At 37.9% G+C, this 27,367-nt stretch overlaps 1 protein-coding gene across 2 annotated transcripts in view; it reads right to left on the bottom strand.

Annotated features, from left to right (window-relative positions):
- The window catches only part of GAREM1 (GRB2 associated regulator of MAPK1 subtype 1), a 206,987-nt gene that overhangs the window by 126,851 nt on the left and 52,769 nt on the right, over positions 1–27,367 (bottom strand). For both annotated transcript variants that reach the window (XM_025365646.1, XM_025365645.1), the window contains exon 2: positions 1,470–1,610. In XM_025365646.1, the coding sequence (XP_025221431.1) occupies positions 1,470–1,610 (141 nt within the window). The remainder of the gene's footprint in view (positions 1–1,469; positions 1,611–27,367) is intronic.

Here is a 27,367-nt window from a genome sequence, read left to right on the forward strand (position 1 = left end):
TCTTGGCAAGACTGATTTGACAGAGCTTTTCACAATGATTTTGGGGGAAAGACTAAAATGTAATTTCCTCATAGAAGAATACAGCAGATTAGGTAAAAGAATATAGGATGAAGCAACGTAGCAATTTACCTTTCTTTCCAGTTTTCCACAAAGAAACAGAATTTGGATTTGCTGAAAATAGCATGGATCTCACTGCTAGTAGGAACCACTCTGACGAGAGAACGGGTAGGGTAGGGGGTTTGTTTCATTCTCTGCCCCTATGAAAATTGCCCCATTTGCCTGAGTTACAATCTAACAGATGTAATGCTTTCTACAACTATACATTTCTCTCTTCTTCCATGAAGGCTATTCTTAGGGCTAGGAAATACAATTCTAGAGGACTAAGTTTTAGGCCAGAGAAATTTTTTTTTCTTATAATTTTTTTAAGGATTTTTGAGAAGCTAAGTAATCCTTGGGTTGTATCGGCAATTGAAGATTCCCAGGAATCAAAAATGGTACCAAGCTATTCATTCATTCATTAAATATTCATCAAACAAATACCATTTGCTGTGTCTAGACAGTGGGAATACAGTAAGGTCCCTTTTCCAAATAACAACTCTCTGGGCATTGTAAAGGGGTTATTTGAGAACACAATGGCAGTCCAGGGCTACACAATTTACAGTTAGTTGATTAAGATATTCTGAACAGACTTGGAAAATACTGAACAATAATAGAGAAAAGACTAAGATCCTTTATATAATGTATTATAAGTGCCAGAAAAAGCATATGGTAACATAAGTTTTTTTTTTTAATTGCATTTATAAGCTATCACTATTTAGAGCTTATTTAAGCCACTAGATGTATCCCAAGCTCCTAGAACAGTACTGGCACACAGAATATACTCAATAAACATCAGTTAAATGGCACTGTTGCATTGAGTCGAGTTCAAAGTGAGGTGAGAAGGCAGGTATTACCCTCATTTAACTAAAGCAGCGAAGGCATCTCAGTTGCCTGTAATCTAAATGCCTACTGAAAGGAGAGACATATCCAGGTATATGAGCTACCAATCCAATACTTTTAAAATCAGACCACAGTGTTAATTTGTGACATGGAATCTTGTGAAATCTTCACAAAGTCATTCACAAAAGCAATGCTCAAACTGTATACAGGATTCCTCAGAGACATGACCCCCTGAAGCTCCCAGGTTGGCTACATGTATTGATTTTAATTCCAAGACAATAGAGGTGTTTTATTTGTAAAATTTCTATCTTATAAATACCTAATAAGACTCCCCATTTAACTACATGCATTAATTAGAAAGACTTCTAACAAAATGAATCTGAGCTTTCACTGATCGATAATCACACACAAATGTTTGCTTCTCTAAGTCATTCTACTTTCTAGTTTACAGACAATTCTTAGAGGAAAAGTTTAGCTATTCACATCCCCTTTGTCTCTCTGCCTCGTCTTGGCCCTTGGAGGAGTCTTACCTGCATAATGTACCGGAATCTCTATCTTTGGCCCAATGACATAGTGACCCTCCTCCAAGCTGTGGGCAGTAATGGTGGTCCACTGGCGGCAGGAATGAATCAGCAGGTAGTCATTTTCCCGCAGCCCTTCTACGCACTCTCCTAGGAAATATAATTTTATATGAGAAACTCAGAATTCATCATCTGCTTACTCCATACTTTGCAATAAAATTTCATTAGTTAAAACTTGACTAATGCAGAAGTTGATAGTTCATCCCAAGATGAGATAAAGTTTACCTCTGAATTGGTTTTTTTTTTTAAAGGGTATTCCACACCAAGCTGACAACTGTACATAGAAGTCCATAAAAATGTTTCCCACTGATTTGCAAATAGTGGGAAATATCACTTATACCTAAATGATTATATTTTAATGATAATAAAACATTTATTAAGTGCCTAGGATACATTAGGTACTCTTTAGATGCTTTGCATATACTGTTTCATGTAATAAGATAACTTTAGGAGGTAGGTAAAAGGTAATGCTCCTTCTTTATAGGTGAGAAGAATCAAAGTTTGAAATGTTAACATGCCTAAAGCTCACAGATTTAATAAACTGAAATGCGAGGATTCAAAGCTAGGTCAGATGGATTGAAAGCTTATGATTTAATCACTACAATAAAGCTACAAAAATAAATAATCTTATCTCTGTTGAGAGAGTACTTTAAATGCTCACAGTTCCTTTTAAATTTTATGTTTGCCAATTTTCTCTGGCCTCCTACCAAACTTCTCAATCAATTAAAAATAATGATTTATGGCATACAAATGAAATTTCTTTTCATTTTAATATTTTCTGAAGTAACTTTTCAGCATTTGAACTGACGACAAACTATTTCAAAAGAGAAACTCATTCCCTGAAACTTAAAAGATGTTTTTCTAGATGCTGAAATAATCCATCCCCTTAATCCCGGTTTAGTAATTTTAAGTGCTCAAAGAAAATACCTGAAAAGGCTAATTTTTTATATAGAAAACAGTCTTCCTTATTTTGACACTTACTATATTACAGTAATTAAGCTATTAGTGATTTAACTGTGTGTTTTGAAATGGCATTTGTAGATCTCTCAAAAATTATTAAAAGTTTCAGTACTTTTGCAATAAATAGAGGAGACTGTAATGATCAACTTGGCTATCCCAACCTAAACTATCTAATTTGATTCCAAAACAGTAATGCAACAACCTTTAAAACAGTCTTGGCCTGGCATAGCGACTCATGCCTATAATCCCAGCACTCCAGCTGAGAGGACTGCTTGAGTCCAGGAGTTTGAGACAGGCATGGGGAACAAGGCAAAACCCCATCTCTACAAAAAAAAAAAAAAAAAAAAAAAAAAAAAAAAATTAGCCAGGTGTGGCAGTGCATATCTGTAGTCCCAGCTACTCAGGAGGCTGAGATGGGAGGATCGCTTGAGCCTGGGAGGTGGAAGCTACAGTGAGCTGAGATTGTGCCACTGCACTCCAGGCTGGGTAACAGAGCAAGATTCTGTCTTAAAAAATAAAAATAAAATAAAATGAAAAGATTAAAACAGTCTCAAAGCAGGAATATTTTATAGTACAAAATACAAAGAGTTAAAAACTTTATAAGAGGACAGGGAGAGAAAAGAAACAGATCTGGAAGTAGAGGTACATTAGCAGGAGGGGCAGAATCCAATTCATCAGGGGGGATTTTTCAAACCAGGCTCTGCTGTCCATCACCTCTTGAGAAGATGTGGCCTCCTTTTTTCAGAAAGATACTGCCTGGGGGCCAGTGGTACTCATGAGCCCTTTGTATCCCTCAACCACCTTAGGGCAAGAAGGAAAAATCTAGAACTGCTGCTCCAAAGGAGAAATCATTGTAACCTGCTGCAGGAGTTACAAGCAGCAGGTTTAGAGTCCCACAGACCTGGTCTCAAGCGATGTTCTGCTACCCACCACGGTGTGGTCTTGGGCAGGAACCTCCTCCTGTCACCTGTGAGACAGGGTTCTTAATACAACAGGCCCTGCTGCACAGGGTGGATGTGGAGATGCACAGAGACAGTGAATGGAAAGTGTGTAGCACCAGGTCTAGCAGGTATTAGCAGTGATCAGGACACATAAGGTATTAATTTTATGGTATGCTTTTTTCCCCCTAAAATGTAATGCTTCTATAAATACTGTAATTCAAGTTATATTAACCTTTAACGAATTAGGAAATGACCTTCAGAGGAGTCGAGAAACTTGCCCAAAGCTGCACAGCTTAGTAAGTGGCAGAAGCTGACTCTGGGGTCTCTCTCCATCTCTTTCCTGCTCTTCCAATGCCACAATGTCCCTCACCTTGAAAACCACTGACAATAATCCAAAGAACAGGGAGAAACTGACCTTTGGCTTCAAGTTTCATTCATTCCCTCAATCAATATGACAAGCACTGTTCCGAGTGCTAGGCACACACCAGTGAACAAACCCAAGATCACTGCCCTAGGGCACTTACTATCCAACAGGGAGAAAACAGCCAATACCAGTAACAAAAATAAGTAATTAAATGACAAATTAATTCGAAGGTGAGAGATGCTGGGTGGGGGAAGTAATGGGTAAGAGGATCAGGATTATCTAGAACAGGGGACAGTTCACACATTTATTTTTAACTATTCCAACAAACATTCATTCGTTATCCAACAAACATTTATTATTTTTTATGCAAATGGCAATGAGCAAGTGGGCAAAAATATAAAGAAGACTTGGTCCCTACATTCAAGAAGTCATTCTTGAGTGTGAGGTGGGTTCCTAGTTAATTTTACATAAGAGAAGCCATGATGAGTGCTATGCAAGAGGAATAAGAAATGCAGAGCAGAGATCGGGATTCCAGCAGAGGAGATCAAGAAAAATGTGAAAGGGCAAATACAGCATGTGAGCTGCTCTTTCTTTGAAAAATGAGCTGGGCTTAGGTAAGAGAGAGGCAAAGGGGAACCACTGAAGGGTTTTGGATGAGAAGATGGCCAAAGCTCTGCTTTAGAAAAATTAATCTGGTGGAACTCTAAAAGGTGGATTGGAGAAGAGAGAAACCGGAGCCATGGGGTGTACGCAGAAAACCCAGAGGTAGAACACACTGCCATTCAGGGGGAAAAAAATGTTGTTTTCTGCAACTAAATTGTTGTATCATAAAAACTGTTTTAATTTTATCCCACAGTGGGCTCTAAAGAGGCAGCCAAGAAACAACTGCAGTCAAGTTAATCAAAATGAAAATGTAATGTTAAGTCCTACTGCTAGCTGGTGTAGTAAACACTCCAGTAAGAGGATTCAGAATGATTTTTAAAGCCATAAAGTGGTAAGAAACCAATGCCTATTTTTGAGCTTATGTATTTTTTATTTTATTTTAACTGAGCTGTGTGCCTGCTTTAGGCAAAATAAGTTCCAGAAAAATTGTCCAGAAATAAAACTTAATATAATCACTTAAAATATCCCAGGGTAGGCCACTAATAGAGACATTACACTAAATGAATTCATAAAGTAAACAATTTTGTGACATAATTATTCTGTTGCTTAACTACTACATATAATGTACTAAAATTTACATATTTAACTCAATGATGTAGTAAGGAGAAGTCTAAAAGAACTGCATGTTAAATTCCAAAATATGTGAATGCCATCCTGAAATTTCCCCACATTTAACATGCTTCTGGGATATGCTTGGATTTTACTTGCCCCATTTGACCTTGATCCTTTCAACATTAAGTCTTACCTACCTGTTAAAATAATTTTTAACACTAGGATAACTAGAATCCATGAAACCTGCAAAGTTAGTCTGCTTAAAAAAAAAAAGGATTCAATTTCAAAATCCAAAATAAATATTTATAAGCTGGACATGCGCAAATGGGTAATTCTCTTTTCTGCTCCTTTGGCTTCTGGGCCAACAGATCTCCTGAGCCACCTTTCTGATCCCTGCTTGCTATTTTCTCTCAGTGCTTTCTCCTTGACATTTGCCATAACTGTAGGAGTTATTGAGCCTCCACCCCTTAGCCTGTTCACCCTGTCTCCTCTACAATCTTACATATTTCTCAAGAATTCAATTAGTTGCAGACAACTCCGAAATCCTTGTTAATACCAGTTGCTAACTTTTATTCTGAGTCCTATTCTGGACTTTATTTCCTACACATTTCTAACTAGATGTCCCTCTGCCCTTCATTAGGCACCATATATTCAATCACCACACACTTATCGAGGGCCAATTATGTTCTAGGACCTGGACACTTGGTAACAAACCATGTACCTGTGCTTGTGGAGTGGACCTTTTGGCTGGATTTTCAATCTTTTCTTTCTTTCTTTTTCTTTTATTGAGACAGAGTCTTGCTCTGTTGCCCAGGCTGAAGTATAGTGGTGCAATCTCAGCTCACTGTAACCTCTGTCTCCCAGCTTCAAGCGATTCTCATGCCTTAGCCTCCCGAGTAGCTGGGATTACAGGCATGCACCACTACACCCAGCTAATTTTTGTATTTTTAGGTTTTACCATGTTGGCCAGGCTGGTCTCAAACTCGTGGCCTCAAGTGATCTGTCTGCTTCGGCCTCCCAAAGGGCTGTGATTACAGGAGTGAGCCACTGTGCCTGGTCTCAATCTTTTTATTCTCCTAATGTATTTAAATATTGTTGCAGATAACATTTTAAAAAATGAAAATGTAGTACTACTCACATGCCTTCAACAGTTCCATTCATACAGAATGAGGCCCTGAGTCCAATACTCAAGGTCCCCATGATTTATTTCTAATAGTTTACCATCTTATGTTACCCCCTCCCGCTCCCAACCTACACAAAACCCAAAGGGACTGTTCCCTGCTTACATATATGCTATAGTCTCACTTATATGAGCCCTCTGCTCACTTCAGTTTCCGTGCCTTGGCCTTTATCTCTCAATCCTTACTTACCCAGTTCCTCACCCTAACTCAAGTGCTACCTTTGTGAATGTCTTCCTGATCCTAATCTTTCTTTGTTTTTGTTTTGAGCCAGGTTCTCGCTCTGCTGCCTAGTCTGGCGTGAAGTGGTCCAATCACAACTCACTGCAGCGTCAACTTCTCAGGCTCAAGTGATCCTCCTGCCTCAGCCTCCCAAAGTGCTGGGATTACAGGTGTGAGCCACTGAGCCCAGCCCTGGTCCTAATCCTACTCATTTAAACTGCACTGATTTTATAGCTTTGCTTACAGTCTATGCTGAATTTATAAGTTTGTTTTAAAACTATGAGTACACAAATCTTAGATCAACTTTTTAATGTTTATGTATTAATATTTAAATGCCAACACAATAAAAATAACTTAACCTGTAGAAATTACAAGCATTTTTTTCCCTTTTAAAACTGGTCTATACATTCACCAACTTTGAGAAACATGGTTGTAGGGAATAAGGAACAAAGGTATGCAGGACCATAACATGCTGTTAATCTTAATTTAGAATATTTCTCCCTGGACACTGAATCTTATTTTTTTATGCTGATTGTAAGTATTTTAGCTTTGTCCAAATTGTCATTACCTTCCTTACTGTTGAATGTATCTGAATTACCGCATAACTATAATGCCTTTATGAATTAAAGCACCCTTCTGAATTACTTAGGATGGTTGTGAATCAATGTAAGTAGTTATGTAACATCTGTCACAGCAGAACCCAAATCTCTATTAAATGCTTTTTTATTTTTAAACATGAAGAGGAAAGACATTCGGATGACTAAATATAATATGCTGATAATAAACTTGTTAGCTTAACTACTGATGAGTTTTCTTTTAAGGTTGGGATGAATCCAGAGAACAAAACAGACACATGCTCATGTTGGGTTTTGGGGTTTGTTTCTTGCCATTCTTATGTTGCACAAAACAAACCCCAGTTGACAGAACAAAGAAAAGGCAAGCATACGTGATTTTAGTTAACTCTGTAAGTTGTGTGCTCGTATATTAAGGTTTGTTTTTTTTTTTCCACATTTGTGTTTCTTTGTACTTAGAGTATTGTATTTCGCATAAGAGTAACCGGCTTGGTAAACCATCTGAAGCTGTATCCCTGCAAAGAGCATGCACGTTTAATCCTTTCAACTCCAAAATACCTAACTTTGCAAATATGTAATCTTATATGACAGATTGTTTTTCTTTTTAAAGTATGTTTTTATTCCTCATTAGCCTGATTTTTTTCTCAGCACTGTGGTAGAGCCTAGTCTATAGTAGTGGACATTTAAATAGTTGTTGACTAATATGGCTCCACTGAAATAATCTGGTTTGTTAGTACATATATAATAAGAATCAGATTGGCTGAACTTGATATTGTTTTTATCTGTCACGGACATAAACTGTTCCTTACGTCTTAGCTAGATCTATTAAACAATGAATAATTTAATAAGTTCTATGATTTCTGTCTTGGCACTTATTATAAATCTAATTTAACAGTTGTGTATTATTTTACCAACATCAAAAGGAAAGCTATTCAAGTTATAATACTGTACTTATTCTTCCTCTTTTAATAAATAGTGTGGCATAATTTTAATTATGTTTACTTGTCCTTTTCACATAGAAAGGAAACTTACTGAGTCAAATACCCAAACCACTGTACTTCTCTTACAATTTTTTTTTTTCTTTTTTTTTTTTTGAGACAGAGTCTCGCTCTATCACCCAGGCTGGAGTGCAGTGGTGCAATCTTGGCTCATTGCAACCTCCGCCTCCCAGGTTCAAGTGATTCTCCTTCCTCAGCCTCCTGAGTAGCTGGGATTACAGGCGTACACCATCATGTCTGGCTAATTTTTGTACTTTTAGTAGAGATGAGGTTTTGTCATGCTGGCCAGGCTGGTCTCGAACTCCTGACCTAAAGTGATCCGCACATCTTCGCCTCCCAAAATGCTGGGATTACAGGCTTGGGTCACCAATCCCGGCCTTCTCTTAACAATTTAAACGTTTTTCAAAATACCTTCAATGGAAGGGGCTAACTACCAAGTAAGAGTCCTCTTCCTTCCAGGTGCACAGTAGACCACAATCCCTAACTGCCCTTGCAGTTAAGTGTGCCATGTCACTGAGTTCTAGCCAATGATGTGTGAATAGAAATGACATTTCCTACTTCCTGTCCTGGCCTTACCCATGAAAGCTGCTCATAAGCTATTCTCTGTGCTCTTTTCTGGACCAATGGCTAAATACTGATTCTCAGGAATACCTTGGAACAAAGTGAAGATAGCACAGCTGCAAGCAGGCCGGTTTTCTCAATTCATATGTATTCAAACAAACCACCTACCTATGCCCTGACCGGTCACATACTGAGTTGTTATGTGAGAAATACCATTCTACTGTGATATTATGCCTGTGATGTGTTACAGTTTTTCTTTTTGGTTAGAGCAGCTAGCCTACCCAAACTAAAACATCTATATACATAACCCTCAACACCAGCAGTCTTCTGATTCTAATAATCACTAAAGTTTTATTACACAGGCTGTTCTTTCTAACTATTCTTCACACATACAAATTTACTTTCACCTTGCAAAGGTAGCTTAGATTAAAAAATGCCATTCCTCATTCTTTTAGTTACATTTGATTCTATAAACTGAGGGATATAATTAAACACTATTTAATTAGCGTCTTCAAACATTATTTTTTATTTTTCTTTTTTGTAGAGACGGGGTTTCACCACGTTGCCCAAGCTGGTCTCAAACTCCTGGACTCAAGCAATCCACCCGCCTTAACCTCTCAAAGTGCTGGGATTACAAGCATTAGCCACCGCGCCCAGCCTAGCATCCTCACACATTTAAAACAAATGATGTCTTAGTTGTTTTCCTGTCTTATAAACAAACAAGAACTGTTTACTGTGAGAATACAACATGACATTCTGGTAGTATTTCTCTGTCCCGATGGACTATAATCAAATTACATGATGAGTAAAGAAATGGTATGTGGTGGGGGGAAAGACATGAAATCATAGAAAACTGCTATAAAACAATGAAAGAACAATCATGAAATCAAAAAATGAAAATGTTGTCTGCGAAAAGGCAGCAAGGTGTTCCAAACAGAAAGTCAAAAAAGAGGAGGAGAACTCTGAAAGACATAACCAACTGGCAACTAACTTTTAAGAGGGAGAAATGATAAAGTGATAAGGAAGGATGTGGTTATAGGACATCACTGAAGTATAGGTAATAAATGAAGTCAATGGAAACTGATAAAACCAAAATGTCTTCAGTGGGAAAAGAAAGCTCTTGCAACAAGAGAAGAAACTGCTTTTAGCCCAATGGTTGAGGTATTATAAGAAAGTATTAAGACTGAAGAGGAAGGAACAGACACTGGTATCAATCAAATAAAACTATCTGAAGCCACCTGATGATAAAAGCTTCCTGCAAAGCATGGTATGGATTTTAAAAAGATAAAGTTTCTGGACAGATACCAGGAATGTAAAAGAAAATCAGTGTCCTAAATCTGAGCAGCCACAATGAATAATTTTATTACTATGCTAAAAGTCACCTCTAACATTCAGCTATCCCAAATGATCCTCCAACACTATGCAAGTGCCTATGTTTCTACTCTCATTCACTTCAACAATGCAGCGCATTACTGGGTGCTGTTATTTTGTGGATACTAAGACACGTGGTGCTCTGGAAAAACAACCACTATAGACAACAACAGTGGCACTTGAGTTTAGTTGCTGTCCTGTTCTAATCATGTGTACAAATGAGAACACAGTTGCTTGTCTCAGGGCCAATGGTCCCTGTGTGTCAGAAGGATCGGCAGCCTTAAGGAAGACGGTGACAGTGGTTCTGAGTGGAGGCTGCAGTGAGACGAGATCTCACCATTGCACTCCAGCCTGGGCAACAAGAGTGAAACTCTGTCTCAAAAACAAACAAACAAAACCCAAAAACAAATAGATTCCTTAGGATTTTCTGTATGCAAATTCATGTCATCTCTGAAAAGACACAGTCTTACTTCTCCTTTTCCAAACTGGATGCCATGTTTTTTCTTCTACTTGCCTAATAGCCCTAGCTAGAATCTCCAGTACAATGCTGAACATAAGTGGCAACAAAGATCTATCTTTAAAGAGAATGGGCCCTTCTTTTCCCTCTTTATTCTTTCTGACAGATGGAATGTAGATGACATTACTAGAGTGGCAGCGACCATCTCAGATCTTAAAGGGAAGTTAGGACTGGAATTGAGGCCAAGAAATAGCAACAACTGAGAAAACTGAGATGACTGGATCCCTGTCATCCTGAGCAACATCCACCTCAGATCTCCTAGCTAGACTTCACTTTGGGTCTCTGTGATTTGAGTCCAAGCTGAAATTGATGCACAGGAGCATTTAAATAAAGTTTAAATATTGCAATGCCTGCATGACTCAATCAAAATATATGAACTACTTCCAACACACAAAAGTAGAGTTTTGTCTTTTTTTAAAAAAAAAAAACCAACTTTACTAAAGGTGTCAATCTAAGGAAGTACTGTCAGAGCCTGGTTCTAGATTGTAAATTTTGAACAAGGTTTGGTATCTATTTTTTTTCAACTTCAAAATAATTCCATTGGGTTTACAGTATTTATCAATATTATGCTTCTAAATATATTCTTTCAAGCTTCCTAACTAGTTTCTGATTGTAGAGGCTGTATTACTTTTGCTAACTCTAGATTACTTCAGAAAGCCAAGATTACCCTAAAATCACTAAAAATATTGTCACACCTTTAATAAAAAAAAACTCCTTACTTGTGTCTATTTACAAAAAAGAGGTATTTGTTAACTCACAATTTGAATGGTTAAATTCGTATATATTATATGCTTTGATTCTAAGTTATTGATAAACTAAGTCAGGGGCATAAGTCTAAATGGGGTGATATCAAGTATCCCCAATGCAGAGAGAAAAACAATGAGTGCTTTTATATTAATGGCAAAAAATTGTGAGGAATACAGATGAAACATCTGTCCTGGAATTAACCATCAGCAGGAGAACTTAACGTCAGCATTAATACCTGAGTGATATCAAACAGTGAGTACAACAGAAACGGAAAGCCACTGCACAGACTGTGGCTTCTGTACCCATTTGACCATTGTTAAGACTAAATACCCAGTAACCAACTCTCAATCCCTTCTCTTGTACCTTAGGCCTTAAACATGCAGCACAGAAATTCTAGTGCAACTCATGATTAGGAGCTCCCTGTTTTCTGAAAATGTCCAAAAATTTAAAAGAAAGCAACTTAACTTTTGGAAGCAGAATCTATATGCCAATCAAATCAGAAAGGTTTTTTCCTTTGAATCCCTCGAATATTTTTGTTCTGGGAAAACATTCTGATTAAGTTAAGCTATGTATCTGCTGTCATATAATGTTGACTAATCTAAAAGTGACTTCTAATTCCTATATTTACTAGAAGTATAAAATGTTTAGAAAAGTAATGACAGAATAAGTGCTAGAGATGCACTTAAGTCCCCATAGCACCTATCTTTCCTTGGGGTGTACACCATGAAACAAGCAGAAACCCTCATCTCCCCAATTAGCCTACCAGCTCTTTAGACTCAACATCATCTCTTTTTCTGCTGTTTGCATTCCACAAGACCACTAGGCAATAGAGCAGATGTGTAAAAACTGCTTTCTACATGAACTATCTTAGGTATAAATTGGTGAATGTTCGTATCAAATACATCTAAATATAAATTAAGCACTCAGATTTTAAACATCTAAGCCCCTCAAAGAAAGCAGAATATATACGAAAACTTTTTTCAAGTATTTTCTATTGATATCTTCCTACCTTAAACATCAACAAAGCTACATTAAAATCCCATTTTTGGGTGAGTACTTTATTCAAAGGCCCAAAGACTATAAACTTGAACTCCAAGCAAGTGAAAGAATTTTGTTTCTACATTTTACAGTTTACTGTGAAGTCCCAGCAAGAAAAGAAGAAAATCGAGATTAATCTAGACAAAGCAATATGTGGTAATGAAGTCAAAGAACTTCAAGGTGAAATCTAAGCAAAAAGGAATGCATGATACAAAAGAGAAAAAAAGATTAGGGATATATTATTACCTCTTTTCAAATGAACCCTTGAACAAAAGACTCCTTTCTCAACAGTAGAATGACCAGAAATTATATATAATAGACTCCTGCTGTATGAAACAGAAGTATGCCTTAATTCAAATCTGAAATTTTACATCCTGAAATACTGAACTGTAACTAATATTTAAAAGATAAGATTTCTACACCAAGCAACTTTCAGAAAAACAGATGAGCAACTGTAGTACCAGTATTTCTGCAAAAAATATACTAAATCTCCTAGCACAAGACATGACACATACCATGGAATATTTCAGGCAGGCAGGTGAGAGAGGGGGCTCAGATTTACATAAGAGAATTACTCTTTGAAAATCCATTAACCTACAATATAGAGACATTCCTCTCAGTAAGTCTGATACATCCAGTTTGTCCTCCACTGTTGGACAGGTCGTAAGATGATGCATTTGGTGTGTGCAATGTGTGTATCTGTAACACTGTGTGAAGAGATGCTCACACCATAAAAGGCACACAGAAGACAGAGAAAGTAAGAGAATCACAGAAGCAGACAGGTGTCATCTCAGGCTATACCAGACATCAGAGGCCAAATGACCAGCCATGTTTCTAAGATCCCAACCTCTCCATTCCCAACTCTCTGCTTCCAGTAACTTAAATGAATTTATTATTCTACCTGGTAGGTGAGACACAGTGTGCATTCTCTCAGAAATAGCCTAGGATTGGATTTACAGCCAGATTTAGTTGAAACTGTGGTTTATTTATATTTATTGATATATTTTTAGAGACAGTCTCACTCTGTTGCCCAGCCTGGAGTGCACTGGCACGATCATAGCTCAATTGCAGCCATGAACTCCTGGGCTCAAATGATTCTCCTGCCTTAGCCTTCCAAATTGCTGGTACTACAGGTATGCACTGCCACACTGGATGTTTTTTAGTTTTTGTAGAAACAGGATCTCTCCCTATGTTGCCCAGGCTGGTCTTAAACTCCTGGTCTCAAGAGATCCTCCCACCTTGGCCTCCCAAAGCATGGTTCTATTATTAATAACTATATGATCATGGGTAAATTATTTAACATCTTGAGCCTTCAGTGTTCTCACATTTAAAATAATAGTATTAATAATTACATAAGGAAGTTGAGATGCTTTTATGAGTATAAATATAAAGGACTCAATATAGTACTGTGTAGATAGAAGTCTCTCAACAAATATGACTTTGGTTTTTTGTTTTGTTTTGTTTTGTTTTGTTTTGAGACAGAGTCTCACTCTATCACCTAGGCTGGAGTGCAGTGGAGCAATCTCGGCTCACTGCAACCTCCGTCTCCCGGGTTCAAGCAATTCTCGTGCTTCAGATTCCTGAGTAGCTAGGATTGCAGGTCAAACATTAGGGATTTTCAGTGTCAGTTTCAAATCTGGCATAGCTTCCTTTGAACTTTATTATGTGACAAACAAAACAAACATAAAATACAAGAGAATCAAAATATAAAATATAATTCATTGTACCAGAAGTTATACCAAATATATATCCTTCAGAAAAATATTTCAACTACATATTTGACAGTTCGGGGGAGTCACTCACATTAAGTAGATTTCCAAAAATACTGCTTCTCCTTAAAAACAAAACCACATAAAACTTGAAAGAAACAAAGACTCATACAAATGTCAATGTTGAAAACCTAATGATGTTTCCAGTATCAATATATAAAACCACTGAATTTTAATATTATCTGTACACATAACAGAGGGTTAATAAGAAAAATGCAGACTATTTTATTTTGCCAGGTGGGTTGCCCTGAAGAAGTGGCTAGATGACATTCTACATCCATGACTTCAAAACGCACACAATAAAAAAGTTCAACATGAAAGGGCACTATATCAAAATAATGGAAATAAGCAAACACTAAAAAAATCCAGATCATTAAGTTTTATAGATAGGTCTATAAAGATATAATAGGCCTAACAGAAGTAAAATAAGTGTCTCTCTTAAGTAGGGTGCAACTTCTTAAAATTGAACTGGAAAACAAAACAGCTATCATTTCTTTTTAAAACTCTAAAGATCATGAGGAAAAAAAAAACCCCACCAAAACCAACCCCAAGAGTTTACAGATATTGACTGAAAGATATCATCAATTAAATTGGTACTGTGGTTAGTTACATTCCCAAGCAATTATACTGCTTACGAATAAATGACTAGTATACTTTTCTGGGGCAAAATGTAACAAAAGAAAATACTTTGACATTAGTCATACTTACACAGGAATATTTCCTAAACTTGTAATCTGAGACACGGAATATTTATCTGGCTTAAGGGGAGGCAAGCTATAGCTGTGAGAGTTCATAAGTTTATTGTATACACATATACTTTTTTTAATGAAAAATCTATTTTAATGACTGAAAGTGTATAAAAATTACAGATAAAAGGTCGCTATTTGCAAAGTTTAAATTACATTAAACTGGAATAACATTTTAAGGTTTTCACAGACAATGACAAAATAAGGGATCAGTACAGCTTGGCTCAATAAATTAAGGACTCTCCTTCACCAAGATCCATCAGCAAATCACTGTGTCGACTTGATCCAGTGACTATTTTCTAAATTTCTCAGACAGACAAATAGATGAGTATACAGACATGAAGAAAGACGGCTGGAATATCATTAAGCACATATAAACATATGAGTTATTTTTTTCAGACAAGGGCAACTAATTGAAGAAGTTTACCTGAAGTAAGTGGTTACATAAAAAAAAAACGGTTAAGTCATAAAACAAGTCTTAAAATATGCAAAAAAAAATTGAAATAATATGAAGCACCTTCTTCTGACCACAACTGAATAAAACTACAAATCAATAACAAGAAAAATTTTCGAAACTATATAAACACATGGAGATTAAACAACATACTCCTGAGTGACCAATGGGTCAACGAAGAAATTAAGAAGAAAAGTTAAAAACGTATTGAAACAAACAGTAATGGAAACACAATATACTAAAACCTATGGAATACAGCGAAAGCAGTGCTAAAAGGAAAGTTAATAGCTATAAGTGCCTACATCAAAAAGGAAAAAAACCTTCATATTAATAATCCAGTGATGTATCTTAAAGAACTAGAAAAGCACGGGCAAACAAAATCCAAAATTAGTATAAGAAATAATAAAAATCAGAGCAGAAATAAATTAATTTGAAATACAGAACACAATACAAAATACCAATGAAATGAAAACTTGGCTTTTCAAAAAGATAATCAAAATCGACAAACCTTTAGTCAGACTAAGAAAAAAAGAGGGAAGAGTCAAATAAATAAAATTAGAAATAAAAAAGGAGATATTACAACTGATACCACAGAAAGTCAAAGGATCATTAGTGGCTACTATGAGCAACTTATATGCCAATAAATTGGAAAATCCAGAAGAAATAGATATATTCCTAGACACATACAATCTACCAAGACTGAATTAGGAAGAAATCAAAACCTGAACAGACTAATAACAAGTAATGAGATCAAAGCCATAATAAAAGTCTCCTGGTAAATAAAAGCCCAGGACCTGATGGCTTCACTGCTGAATTCTAACAAACATTTAAAAAGAACTAATACCGGGGGGGGGGGGGGGGGGGCGGAGCAAGATGGCCGAATAGGAACAGCTCCAGTCTCCAACTCCCAGCGCGAGCGACACAGAAGACCGGTGATTTCTGCATTTTCAACTGAGGTACTGGGTTCATCTCACTGGGGAGTGCCGGACGATCGGTGCTGGTCAGCTGCTGCAGCCCGACCAGTGAGAGCTGAAGCAGGGCGAGGCATCGCCTCACCTGGGAAGCGCAAGGGGGAAGGGAATCCCTTTTCCTAGCCAGGGGAACTGAGACACACAACACCTGGAAAATCGGGTAACTCCCACCCCAATATTGCGCTTTAAGCAAACAGGCACACCAGGAGATCATATCCCACACCTGGCCGGGAGGGTCCCACGCCCACGGAGCCTCCCTCATTGCTAGCACAGCAGTCTGTGATCTACCGGCAAGGCAGCAGCGAGGCTGGGGGAGGGGCGCCCGCCATTGCTGAGGCTTAAGTAGGTAAACAAAGCTGCTGGGAAGCTCCAACTGGGTGGAGCTCACAGCAGCTCAAGGAAACCTGCCTGTCTCTGTAGACTCCACCTCTGGGGACAGGGCACAGCTACACAAAAACAACAACAACAAAAAAGCAGCAGAAAGCTCTGCAGACACAAACGACTCTGTCTGACAGCTTTGAAGAGAGCAGTGGATCTCCCAACACGGAGGTTGAGATCTGAGAAGGGACAGACTGCCTGCTCAAGTGGGTCCCTGACCCCTGAGTAGCCTAACTGGGAGACATCCCCCACTAGGGGCAGTCTGACACCCCACACCTCACAGGGTGGAGTACACCCCTGAGAGGAAGCTTTCAAAGCAAGAATCAGACAGGTACACTCGCTGTTCAGAAATATTCTATCTTCTGCAGCCTCTGCTGCTGATACCCAGGCAAACAGGGTCTGGAGTGGACCTCAAGCAATCCCCAACAGACCTACAGCTGAGGGTCCTGACTGTTAGAAGGAAAACTATCAAACAGGAAGGACACCTACACCAAAACCCCATCAGTACATCACCATCATCAAAGACCAGAGGCAGATAAAACCACAAAGATGGGGAAAAAGCAGGGCAGAAAAGCTGGAAATTCAAAAAATAAGAGCACATCTCCCCCGGCAAAGGAGCGCAGCTCATCGCCAGCAACGGATCAAAGCTGGACGGAGAATGACTTTGACGAGATGAGAGAAGAAGGCTTCAGTCCATCAAATTTATCAGAGCTAAAGGAGGAATTACGTACCCAGCGCAAAGAAACTAAAAATCTTGAAAAAAAAAGGGGAAGAATTGACGGCTAGAGTAATTAATGCAGAGAAGGTCATAAACGAAATGAAAGAGATGAAAACCATGACACGAGAAATACGTGACAAATGCACAAGCTTCAGTAACCGACTCGATCAACTGGAAGAAAGAGTATCAGCGATTGAGGATCAAATGAATGAAATGAAGCGAGAAGAGAAACCAAAAGAAAAAAGAAGAAAAAGAAATGAACAAAGCCTGCAAGAAGTATGGGATTATGTAAAAAGACCAAATCTACGTCTGATTGGGGTGCCTGAAAGTGAGGGGGAAAATGGAACCACGTTGGAAAACACTCTTCAGGATATCATCCAGGAGAACTTCCCCAACCTAGTAGGGCAGGCCAACATTCAAATCCAGGAAATACAGAGAACGCCACAAAGATACTCCTCGAGAAGAGCAACCCCAAGACACATAATTGCCAGATTCACCAAAGTTGAAATGAAGGAAAAAATCTTAAGGGCAGCCAGAGAGAAAGGTCGGGTTACCCACAAAGGGAAGCCCATCAGACTCACAGCAGATCTCTCGGCAGAAACTCTCCAAGCCAGAAGAGAGTGGGGGCCAATATTCAACATTCTTAAAGAAAAGAATTTTAAACCCAGAATTTCATATCCAGCCAAACTAAGTTTCATAAGTGAAGGAGAAATAAAATCCTTTACAGATAAGCAAATGCTTAGAGATTTTGTCACCACTAGGCCTGCCTTACAAGAGACCCTGAAGGAAGCACTCAACATGGAAAGGAACAACCGGTACCAGCCATTGCAAAAACATGCCAAAATGTAAAGACCATCGAGGCTAGGAAGAAACTGCATCAACTAACGAGCAAAATAACCAGTTAATATCATAATGGCAGGATCAAGTTCACACATAACAATCTTAACCTTAAATGTAAATGGACTAAATGCTCCAATTAAAAGACACAGACTGGCAAACTGGATAAAGAGTCAAGACCCATCAGTCTGCTGTATTCAGGAGACCCATCTCACACGCAGAGACATACATAGGCTCAAAATAAAGGGATGGAGGAAGATTTACCAAGCAAATGGAGAACAAAAAAAAGCGGGGGTTGCAATACTAGTCTCTGATAAAACAGACTTTAAACCATCAAAGATCAAAAGAGACAAAGAAGGCCATTACATAATGGTAAAGGGATCAATTCAACAGGAAGAGCTAACTATCTTAAATATATATGCACCCAATACAGGAGCACCCAGATTCATAAAGCAAGTCCTTAGAGACTTACAAAGAGACTTAGACTCCCATACAATAATAATGGGAGACTTCAACACTCCATTGTCAACATTAGACAGATCAACAAGACAGAAAGTTAACAAGGATATCCAGGAATTGAACTCATCTCTGCAGCAAGCAGACCTAATAGACATCTATAGAACTCTCCACCCCAAATCAACAGAATATACATTCTTCTCAGCACCACATCGTACTTACTCCAAAATTGACCATATAATTGGAAGTAAAGCACTCCTCAGCAAATGTACAAGAACAGAAATTATAACAAACTGTCTCTCAGACCACAGTGCAATCAAACTAGAACTCAGGACTAAGAAACTCAATCAAAACCGCTCAACTACATGGAAACTGAACAACCTGCTCCTGAATGACTATTGGGTACATAACGAAATGAAGGCAGAAATAAAGATGTTCTTTGAAACCAATGAGAACAAAGATACAACATACCAGAATCTCTGGGACACATTGAAAGCAGTGTGTAGAGGGAAATTTATAGCACTAAATGCCCACAAGAGAAAGCAGGAAAGATCTAAAATTGACACTCTAACATCGCAATTAAAAGAACTAGAGAAGCAAGAGCAAACACATTCCAAAGCTAGCAGAAGGCAAGAAATAACTAAGATCAGAGCAGAACTGAAGTAGATAGAGACACAAAAAACCCTCCAAAAAATCAATGAATCCAGGAGTTGGTTTTTTGAAAAGATCAACAAAATTGACAGACCACTAGCAAGACTAATAAAGAAGAAAAGAGAGAAGAATCAAATCGATGCAATTAAAAATGATAAAGGGGATATCACCACCGACCCCACAGAAATACAAACTACCATCAGAGAATACTATAAACACCTCTACGCAAATAAACTGGAAAACCTAGAAGAAATGGATAATTTCCTGGACACTTACACTCTTCCAAGACTAAACCAGGAAGAAGTTGAATCCCTGAATAGACCAATAGTAGGCTCTGAAATTGAGGCAATAATTAATAGCCTACCAACCAAAAAAAGTCCAGGACCAGATGGATTCACAGCTGAATTCTACCAGAGGTATAAGGAGGAGTTGGTACCATTCCTTCTGAAACTATTCCAATCAATAGAAAAAGAGGGAATCCTCCCTAACTCATTTTATGAGGCCAACATCATCCTGATACCAAAGCCTGGCAGAGACACAACAAAAAAAGAGAATTTTAGACCAATATCCCTGATGAACATCGATGCAAAAATCCTCAATAAAATACTGGCAAACCGGATTCAACAACACATCAAAAAGCTTATCCACCATGATCAAGTGGGTTTCATCCCTGGGATGCAAGGCTGGTTCAACATTCGCAAATCAATAAACATAATCCAGCATATAAACAGAACCAAAGACAAGAACCACATGATTATCTCAATAGATGCAGAAAAGGCTTTTGACAAAATTCAACAGCCCTTCATGCTAAAAACGCTCAATAAATTCGGTATTGATGGAACGTACCTCAAAATCATAAGAGCTATTTATGACAAACCCACAGCCAATATCATACTGAATGGGCAAAAACTGGAAAAATTCCCTTTGAAAACTGGCACAAGACAGGGATGCCCTCTCTCACCACTCCTATTCAACATAGTGTTGGAAGTTCTGGCTAGGGCAATTAGGCAAGAGAAAGAAATCAGGGGTATTCAGTTAGGAAAAGAAGAAGTCAAATTGTCCCTGTTTGCAGATGACATGATTGTATATTTAGAAAACCCCATTGTCTCAGCCCAAAATCTCCTTAAGCTGATAAGCAACTTCAGCAAAGTCTCAGGATACAAAATTAATGTGCAAAAATCACAAGCATTCTTATACACCAATAACAGACAAACACAGAGCCAAATCATGAATGAACTTCCATTCACAATTGCTTCAAAGAGAATAAAATACCTAGGAATCCAACTTACAAGGGATGTAAAGGACCTCTTCAAGGAGAACTACAAACCACTGCTCAGTGAAATAAAAGAGGACACAAACAAATGGAAGAACATACCATGCTCATGGATAGGAAGAATCAATATCGTGAAAATGGCCATACTGCCCAAGGTAATTTATAGATTCAATGCCATCCCCATCAAGCTACCAATGACTTTCTTCACAGAATTGGAAAAAACTGCTTTAAAGTTCATATGGAACCAAAAAAGAGCCCGCATCTCCAAGACAATCCTAAGTCAAAAGAACAAAGCTGGAGGCATCACGCTACCTGACTTCAAACTATACTACAAGGCTACAGTAACCAAAACAGCATGGTACTGGTACCAAAACAGAGATATAGACCAATGGAACAGAACAGAGTCCTCAGAAATAATACCACACATCTACAGCCATCTGATCTTTGACAAACCTGAGAAAAACAAGAAATGGGGAAAGGATTCCCTATTTAATAAATGGTGCTGGGAAAATTGGCTAGCCATAAGTAGAAAGCTGAAACTGGATCCTTTCCTTACTCCTTATACGAAAATTAATTCAAGATGGATTAGAGACTTAAATGTTAGACCTAATACCATAAAAATCCTAGAGGAAAACCTAGGTAGTACCATTCAGGACATAGGCATGGGCAAAGACTTCATGTCTAAAACACCAAAAGCAACGGCAGCAAAAGCAAAAATTGACAAATGGGATCTAATTAAACTAAAGAGCTTCTGCACAGCAAAAGAAACTACCATCAGAGTGAACAGGCAACCTACAGAATGGGAGAAAATTTTTGCAATCTACTCATCTGACAAAGGGCTAATATCCAGAACCTACAAAGAACTCAAACAAATTTACAAGAAAAAAACAAACAACCCCATCAAAAAGTGGGCAAAGGATATGAACAGACATTTCTCAAAAGAAGACATTCATACAGCCAACAGACATATGAAAAAATGCTCATCATCACTGGCCATCAGAGAAATGCAAATCAAAACCACAATGAGATACCATCTCACACCAGTTAGAATGGCGATCATTAAAAAGTCAGGAAACAACAGGTGCTGGAGAGGATGTGGAGAAATAGGAACACTTTTACACTGTTGGTGGGATTGTAAACTAGTTCAACCATTATGGAAAACAGTATGGCGATTCCTCAAGGATCTAGAACTAGATGTACCATATGACCCAGCCATCCCATTACTGGGTATATACCCAAAGGATTATAAATTATGCTGCTATAAAGACACATGCACACGTATGTTTATTGCAGCACTATTCACAATAGCAAAGACTTGGAATCAACCCAAATGTCCATCAGTGACAGATTGGATTAAGAAAATGTGGCACATATACACCATGGAATACTATGCAGCCATAAAAAAGGATGAGTTTGCGTCCTTTGTAGGGACATGGATGCAGCTGGAAACCATCATTCTTAGCAAACTATCACAAGAACAGAAAACCAAACACCGCATGTTCTCACTCATAGGTGGGAACTGAACAATGAGATCACTTGGACTCAGGAAGGGGAACATCACACACCGGGGCCTATCATGGGGAGGGGGGAGGGGGGAGGGATTGCATTGGGAGTTATACCTGATGTAAATGACGAGTTGATGGGTGCAGTAGACCAACATGGCACAAGTATACATATGTAACAAACCTGCACGTTATGCACATGTACCCTACAACTTAAAGTATAATAATAATAAATTATTAAAAAAAAAAAAAAAAAAGAACTAATACCAATCATACTCAAACTGTTCTGAAAAAAAAGAAAAATAGAGGAAGAGGGAATACTTCCAAACTCATTCTACGAGGTCAGTGTTACCCTGATACCCAAACCAGACAAAGGCACACCAAAACAAACAAAACAAACAAACAAACAAACAAAAAAACTACAGGCCATTATCTCTGATGAATATTGATGCAGAAAATCCTCAATAAAATAGTAGCAAACTAAATTCAACAATATACTGAAAAGTTCACTCATCAAAGCCAAGGAGGATTTATCCCAGGGATGCAAGGACAGTTCAATACACAGAAATCAATCCATGTGACACATCATATCAACAGAATGAAGGACAAAAACCATATGGTCATTTTATTGATGTTGAAAAATCATTTGATAGAACTCAATATCCCTTCATGATAAAAACCCTCAAAAAACTGGGTATACAAGGAACATACCTCAACATCATAAAGCCATATATGACAGACCCACAGCTAGTATCCTACTGAATGGGGCAAAACTGAAAGCCTTTCCTCTAAAATCTGGAACACAAGTATGTCCATTGTCACCACTGTTATTCAACATAGTACTGGAAGTCCTAACTAGAACAATCACACAAGAGAAAGAAATAAAGAGCATCCAAATTGGAAAGGAAAAAGTCAAATGGCCCTTGTTTGCAGATGATATATGATTTTATATCCAGAAAAAAACTAAAGACTCCACCAAAAAATTATTAGAACTGATAAACAAATTTAGTAAAGTTCCAGGATACAAAATCAACATACAAAAATCAACAGCATTTCTATATGCCAACAGTGAACAATCTGAAAAATAAATAAAAAAAGCAATCACTTACAATAGTCACAAATAAAATTAAATACCTAGAAATTAACTTAACCAAAGAAGTAAAAGATCTCTACAATGAAAACTATAAAACACTGAGGAAAGAAATGAAAAGGACACAAAAAAATGAAAAGATATTCCCTGCTCATGGATTTGAAGAATCAATGTCGTTAAAATGCCCATACTACTCAAAGCAATCTACAGATTCAACACAATCCGTACCAAAATACCAATGTCATTCTTCACAGAAACAGAAAAACCATCATAAAATTTATAAGGAACCACAAAAGACCCAGAATAACCAAAGCTATCCTGAGCAAAAGAACAAACTGGAGGCATCACATTACCTGACTTCAAATTATGTTAATACTACAGAGCCATAGTAACCAAAACAGCATGGTACTGGCATAAAAACAGACATACAGAACAATGGAACAGGACAGAGAACTCAGAATCAAATCCACACACCTACAATGAACTCATTTTTGACAAAGGTTCCAAGAACATGCACTGGGGGAAAGACAGTCTCTTCAATAAACAATGCTGGGAAAACTAGATATCCATGCACAGAAGAATGAAACTAGACCCCTATCTCTTGCCATATACAAAATTCAAATCAGAATGGATTAAAGACTCAAATCTAAGACCTCAAACTGTGAAACTACTAAAAGAAAACACTGGGGAAACTCTCCAGGACACTGGACTACAGATTTCTTGAGTGATACTCCACAAGCACTGGCAACCAAAGCAAAAATGGACAAATGAGGTCACAAAGTAAAAAGGCTTTGTGCACAGCAAAGAAAAGAATCATTGAAGTGAAGACAACCCACAGAATAGGAGAAAATGTTTGCAAACTCTTCATCTGACAAGGGATTAATAACCAGAATATATAAGGAGCTCAAACAACTCTATGGGGAAAAAATCTAATAATCGAATATAAAAATGGGCAAAATATTTGAATGGACATTTCTCAGAAGATATACAAATGGCAAACAGGTATATGAAAAAGTGCTCAACATCACTGATCATCAGAGAAATGCAAATCAAAACTACAATGAAATATCATTTCACCCAAGTTAAAATGGCTTTTATCCAAAAGTCAAGCAATAACAAATGCCGGCAAGGACATGGAAAAAAGGGAACCCTCATACGTTGTTGGTAGTAATGTAAATTAGTACAACCACTTTGGAGAACAGTTTGGAAGTTCCTCAAAAAACTAAAATTAGAGCTAACATATGATCTAGCAATCTCACTGCTGAGTATAGATAGAAAATGAAGAAAATCAGTATAACAAGGAGGTATTTATACTCCCATGTTTGTTGCAGCTCTGTTCATCACAGCCAAGATGCAGAAGCAACCTAAGTGTCCGTCCGTCAGCAGATGAATGGATACAGAAAATGTGGTACTTATAGACAATGGAGTACTATTTAGCCATCAAAAAGAATGAGATCCTGTCATCTACAAGAACATGGGTGCTACTGCAGGTCATTATGTTAACTGAAGTAAGCCAGGCACAGAAAGACAAACATCGCATGTTCTCACTTATCTGTGGGATCTAAAAATCAAAACAACTGAATTCATGAAGACAGCACATAGAAGGATGGTTACAAGAGGTTGGGAAAGGTAGTGGGGGTGGGAGGAAGGTGGGGATGGTTAATGGGCACACACAAAAAAAGTTAAAAAGAATAAGACCCTCTTTATAGAACAACAGGGGGACTACAGTCAACAATATTAATAATTTAATTGTACATTAAAAAATAACTAAAAGTATAATTAAATTATTTGTAACACAAAGGAGAAATGCTTGAGGAGATAGATACCCAATTTTTCATGTGATTATTATACACTGCATGCCTGTACCAAAATATCTCATGTAGCCTATAAATATATACACCTACTATGTAACCACAAAATTTTTTTTAAAAATGAATATGAAAACCTTTCTACCCCATTCCAACTCTCCATCAACTTAATAAAATGAGAATATTTTCTTCCATCTCATATTTTTCAATATTTCCATTTCAATATTTTCTAGATGCAAAAGGAAAGTAGATAAAGTGTCTAAAAACACCAAGGAGACTAAAATAGAATAATCACATGCATGTAATACAGTAACGCATGTTCTTTTCCCCCTTGTGAGACAGTCAAAATTAGAGACTTTCTTCTTGCTATGCTTACAGAGTTCCCTGATGAGTCTCAGATGTCCATGGTGTCAAAGTCCATGAGCCAAAGTCAACGGCTCCTGGTTGCTGTGTACTGTAAACACCCTCTGTTCATCCCACACACCTCTCTCTGTTCTAGGGCTCAATTCCACCTCGCTCTGGAATAGCTACATACTGTTCTTTTGCTTGTTTTCTACATATGAAATGGGAATAACAGACTCACTCCAAAGGGTAAGGTAAGCATGACATAAAATCACCAAGAATTAACTCAGTAAAGTAAAAGGGAAAGAAACCTGTATCCTCAAATCATTTTAAGCATGATGATACTTTAATAAGTAACCTCTCAATTGAGAGGTTAAGGTCTTTCCTACCTGCCCCAGAGGTTGAAATCCACATCAAGTATCATAATACAACAGAACCAATAAGATCGAACTTGGGGTTTCAAAAGAGACAAGGGGAAAGAAATGAGTGGGGTTCTCTTTCATTCAATGCAACAGTGGCTGTTACGGCCACAGATGGAAAACATATTGTAAGCTTGAGAGATGCTAACACTGCAACTCTCAAGACCAATAATCAGCATCAGTAGACAGAAATGAAGAGAAGGATAATGTGTTAGTTTTGTAATGCTGTGCAACAAGTTACCACAAACTCAACAGCTTAAATATAGTCAGATGTCTAGCACTCCAAGGCTGGGCTCTCCACTCAGGCTGAAATCAGTGTCAGCTGGCTGCTTTCTCATCTGGAATTCAGGGTCCTCTTCTAAGCCCATTCTTGTTGGCAGAATTCCGTTGTAGTTGTTAAGGCTGAAGTCCCTGTCGTTTTTCTGGGTATTCACTGGAAACTGCTCTTGATTCCTATTCTCAGGTCCTTGCCCAGTGGCCCCATCCCCTTCTCAGCACCAGAAAACCTGTCTCATGCTAAATCCCTCTCAGGCTTCAAGTATCTCTGACTTTCTCTTCTGTGACCAGCTAGGGAAATCTCTTGCATTCAAAAGGGCTTGCCTGATTAGGGTGGGCCACCAAGATAGTCTCCCTGCATGGATAATAAGCTGAACGGTTGTGTTCTCCCAAAGTGAGAAATCCTGACTTCTAGGGTGATGGTATGAGGAGGTGGGGCATCTGGGAAGTAAGTAAGTCATGAGGATAGAGCCTCATGGGTAAGATTAGTGAAGGGACCCCAGGCACCTCTCTCATTCTCTTCCTGCCACGTGATACAAGGAGAGGTCAGCAGCCTGCAATCTGCAAGAGGGCCCTCACCAGAACTTGGCCATACTGGCACCATGATCCTGGAATGCCAGTCTCCAGAACTGTGAGAAATAAATTTCTGTTGTTTATAAGCCACCTGCTCTATGGGACTTTGTTATGGCAGCCTGAACTGACACTAATTCAACCAATTAGGGACGCTAATTACATTTGTAAAATTTAAATCCCTTTTTGCCATACACATAACATAATCTAGCATAACATCAGGGGATGAGTACAAGGGAGCCATTTCAGAATTCTGCCTGTCACACATGCTAATACAGGAAGGAAGCTCGTTATTTCAGTACAGAGTAGACACAGAATTGAAGAGAATGACAGGTCAAGTGCTGTGTTTATACAGTACCTTTCAAAAAGACTTTATGGGTAAAAAGCAACCAAAACCCATTTTATACTTTGAGATATTATGATACAAAAGCAGTTGTCACCTCGCCTAAGGTGAGTGGAAGAGCCACATAACAGCCCAGCCTACTTCATTTACATTGCCACTAGGCCAAAAGAACACACTCCACAGGCTCTGGAGATAAACAGAATCTTAAACTCAGACAAATTTAATTGAGAAATAAAAGCAGCCAAAACCTATTAGTCTTTAAGAATAAAGTTTGAAATAACTTTCAACAATTTCACTTGGCTTTTTAAAGTTAATTGAACAGAATTATCATAGCTTTAAATAGTTTTAAAATTATTACTCTAACTGTCATGCTGAGGTCTTGAGACTTCCTCTCTTTTCTCCTTTGACTGTACTTTTCAACCCTAGATAGGAAGGGGAAAGAAGAAAGGGAAGTCTTTCTGTTTTTTTGCCAAAAGAACTATATTAGGAACCAGAAAATATTTAAAAACAGGAGGAAAAAAAAAAAACAAAAAACCAAAAAACCCTGCTGGCCACTGATA

The sequence above is a fragment of the Theropithecus gelada genome, chromosome 18 (genome assembly GCF_003255815.1).
Source record: "Theropithecus gelada isolate Dixy chromosome 18, Tgel_1.0, whole genome shotgun sequence".
Classification (NCBI taxonomy): domain Eukaryota; kingdom Metazoa; phylum Chordata; class Mammalia; order Primates; family Cercopithecidae; genus Theropithecus; species Theropithecus gelada.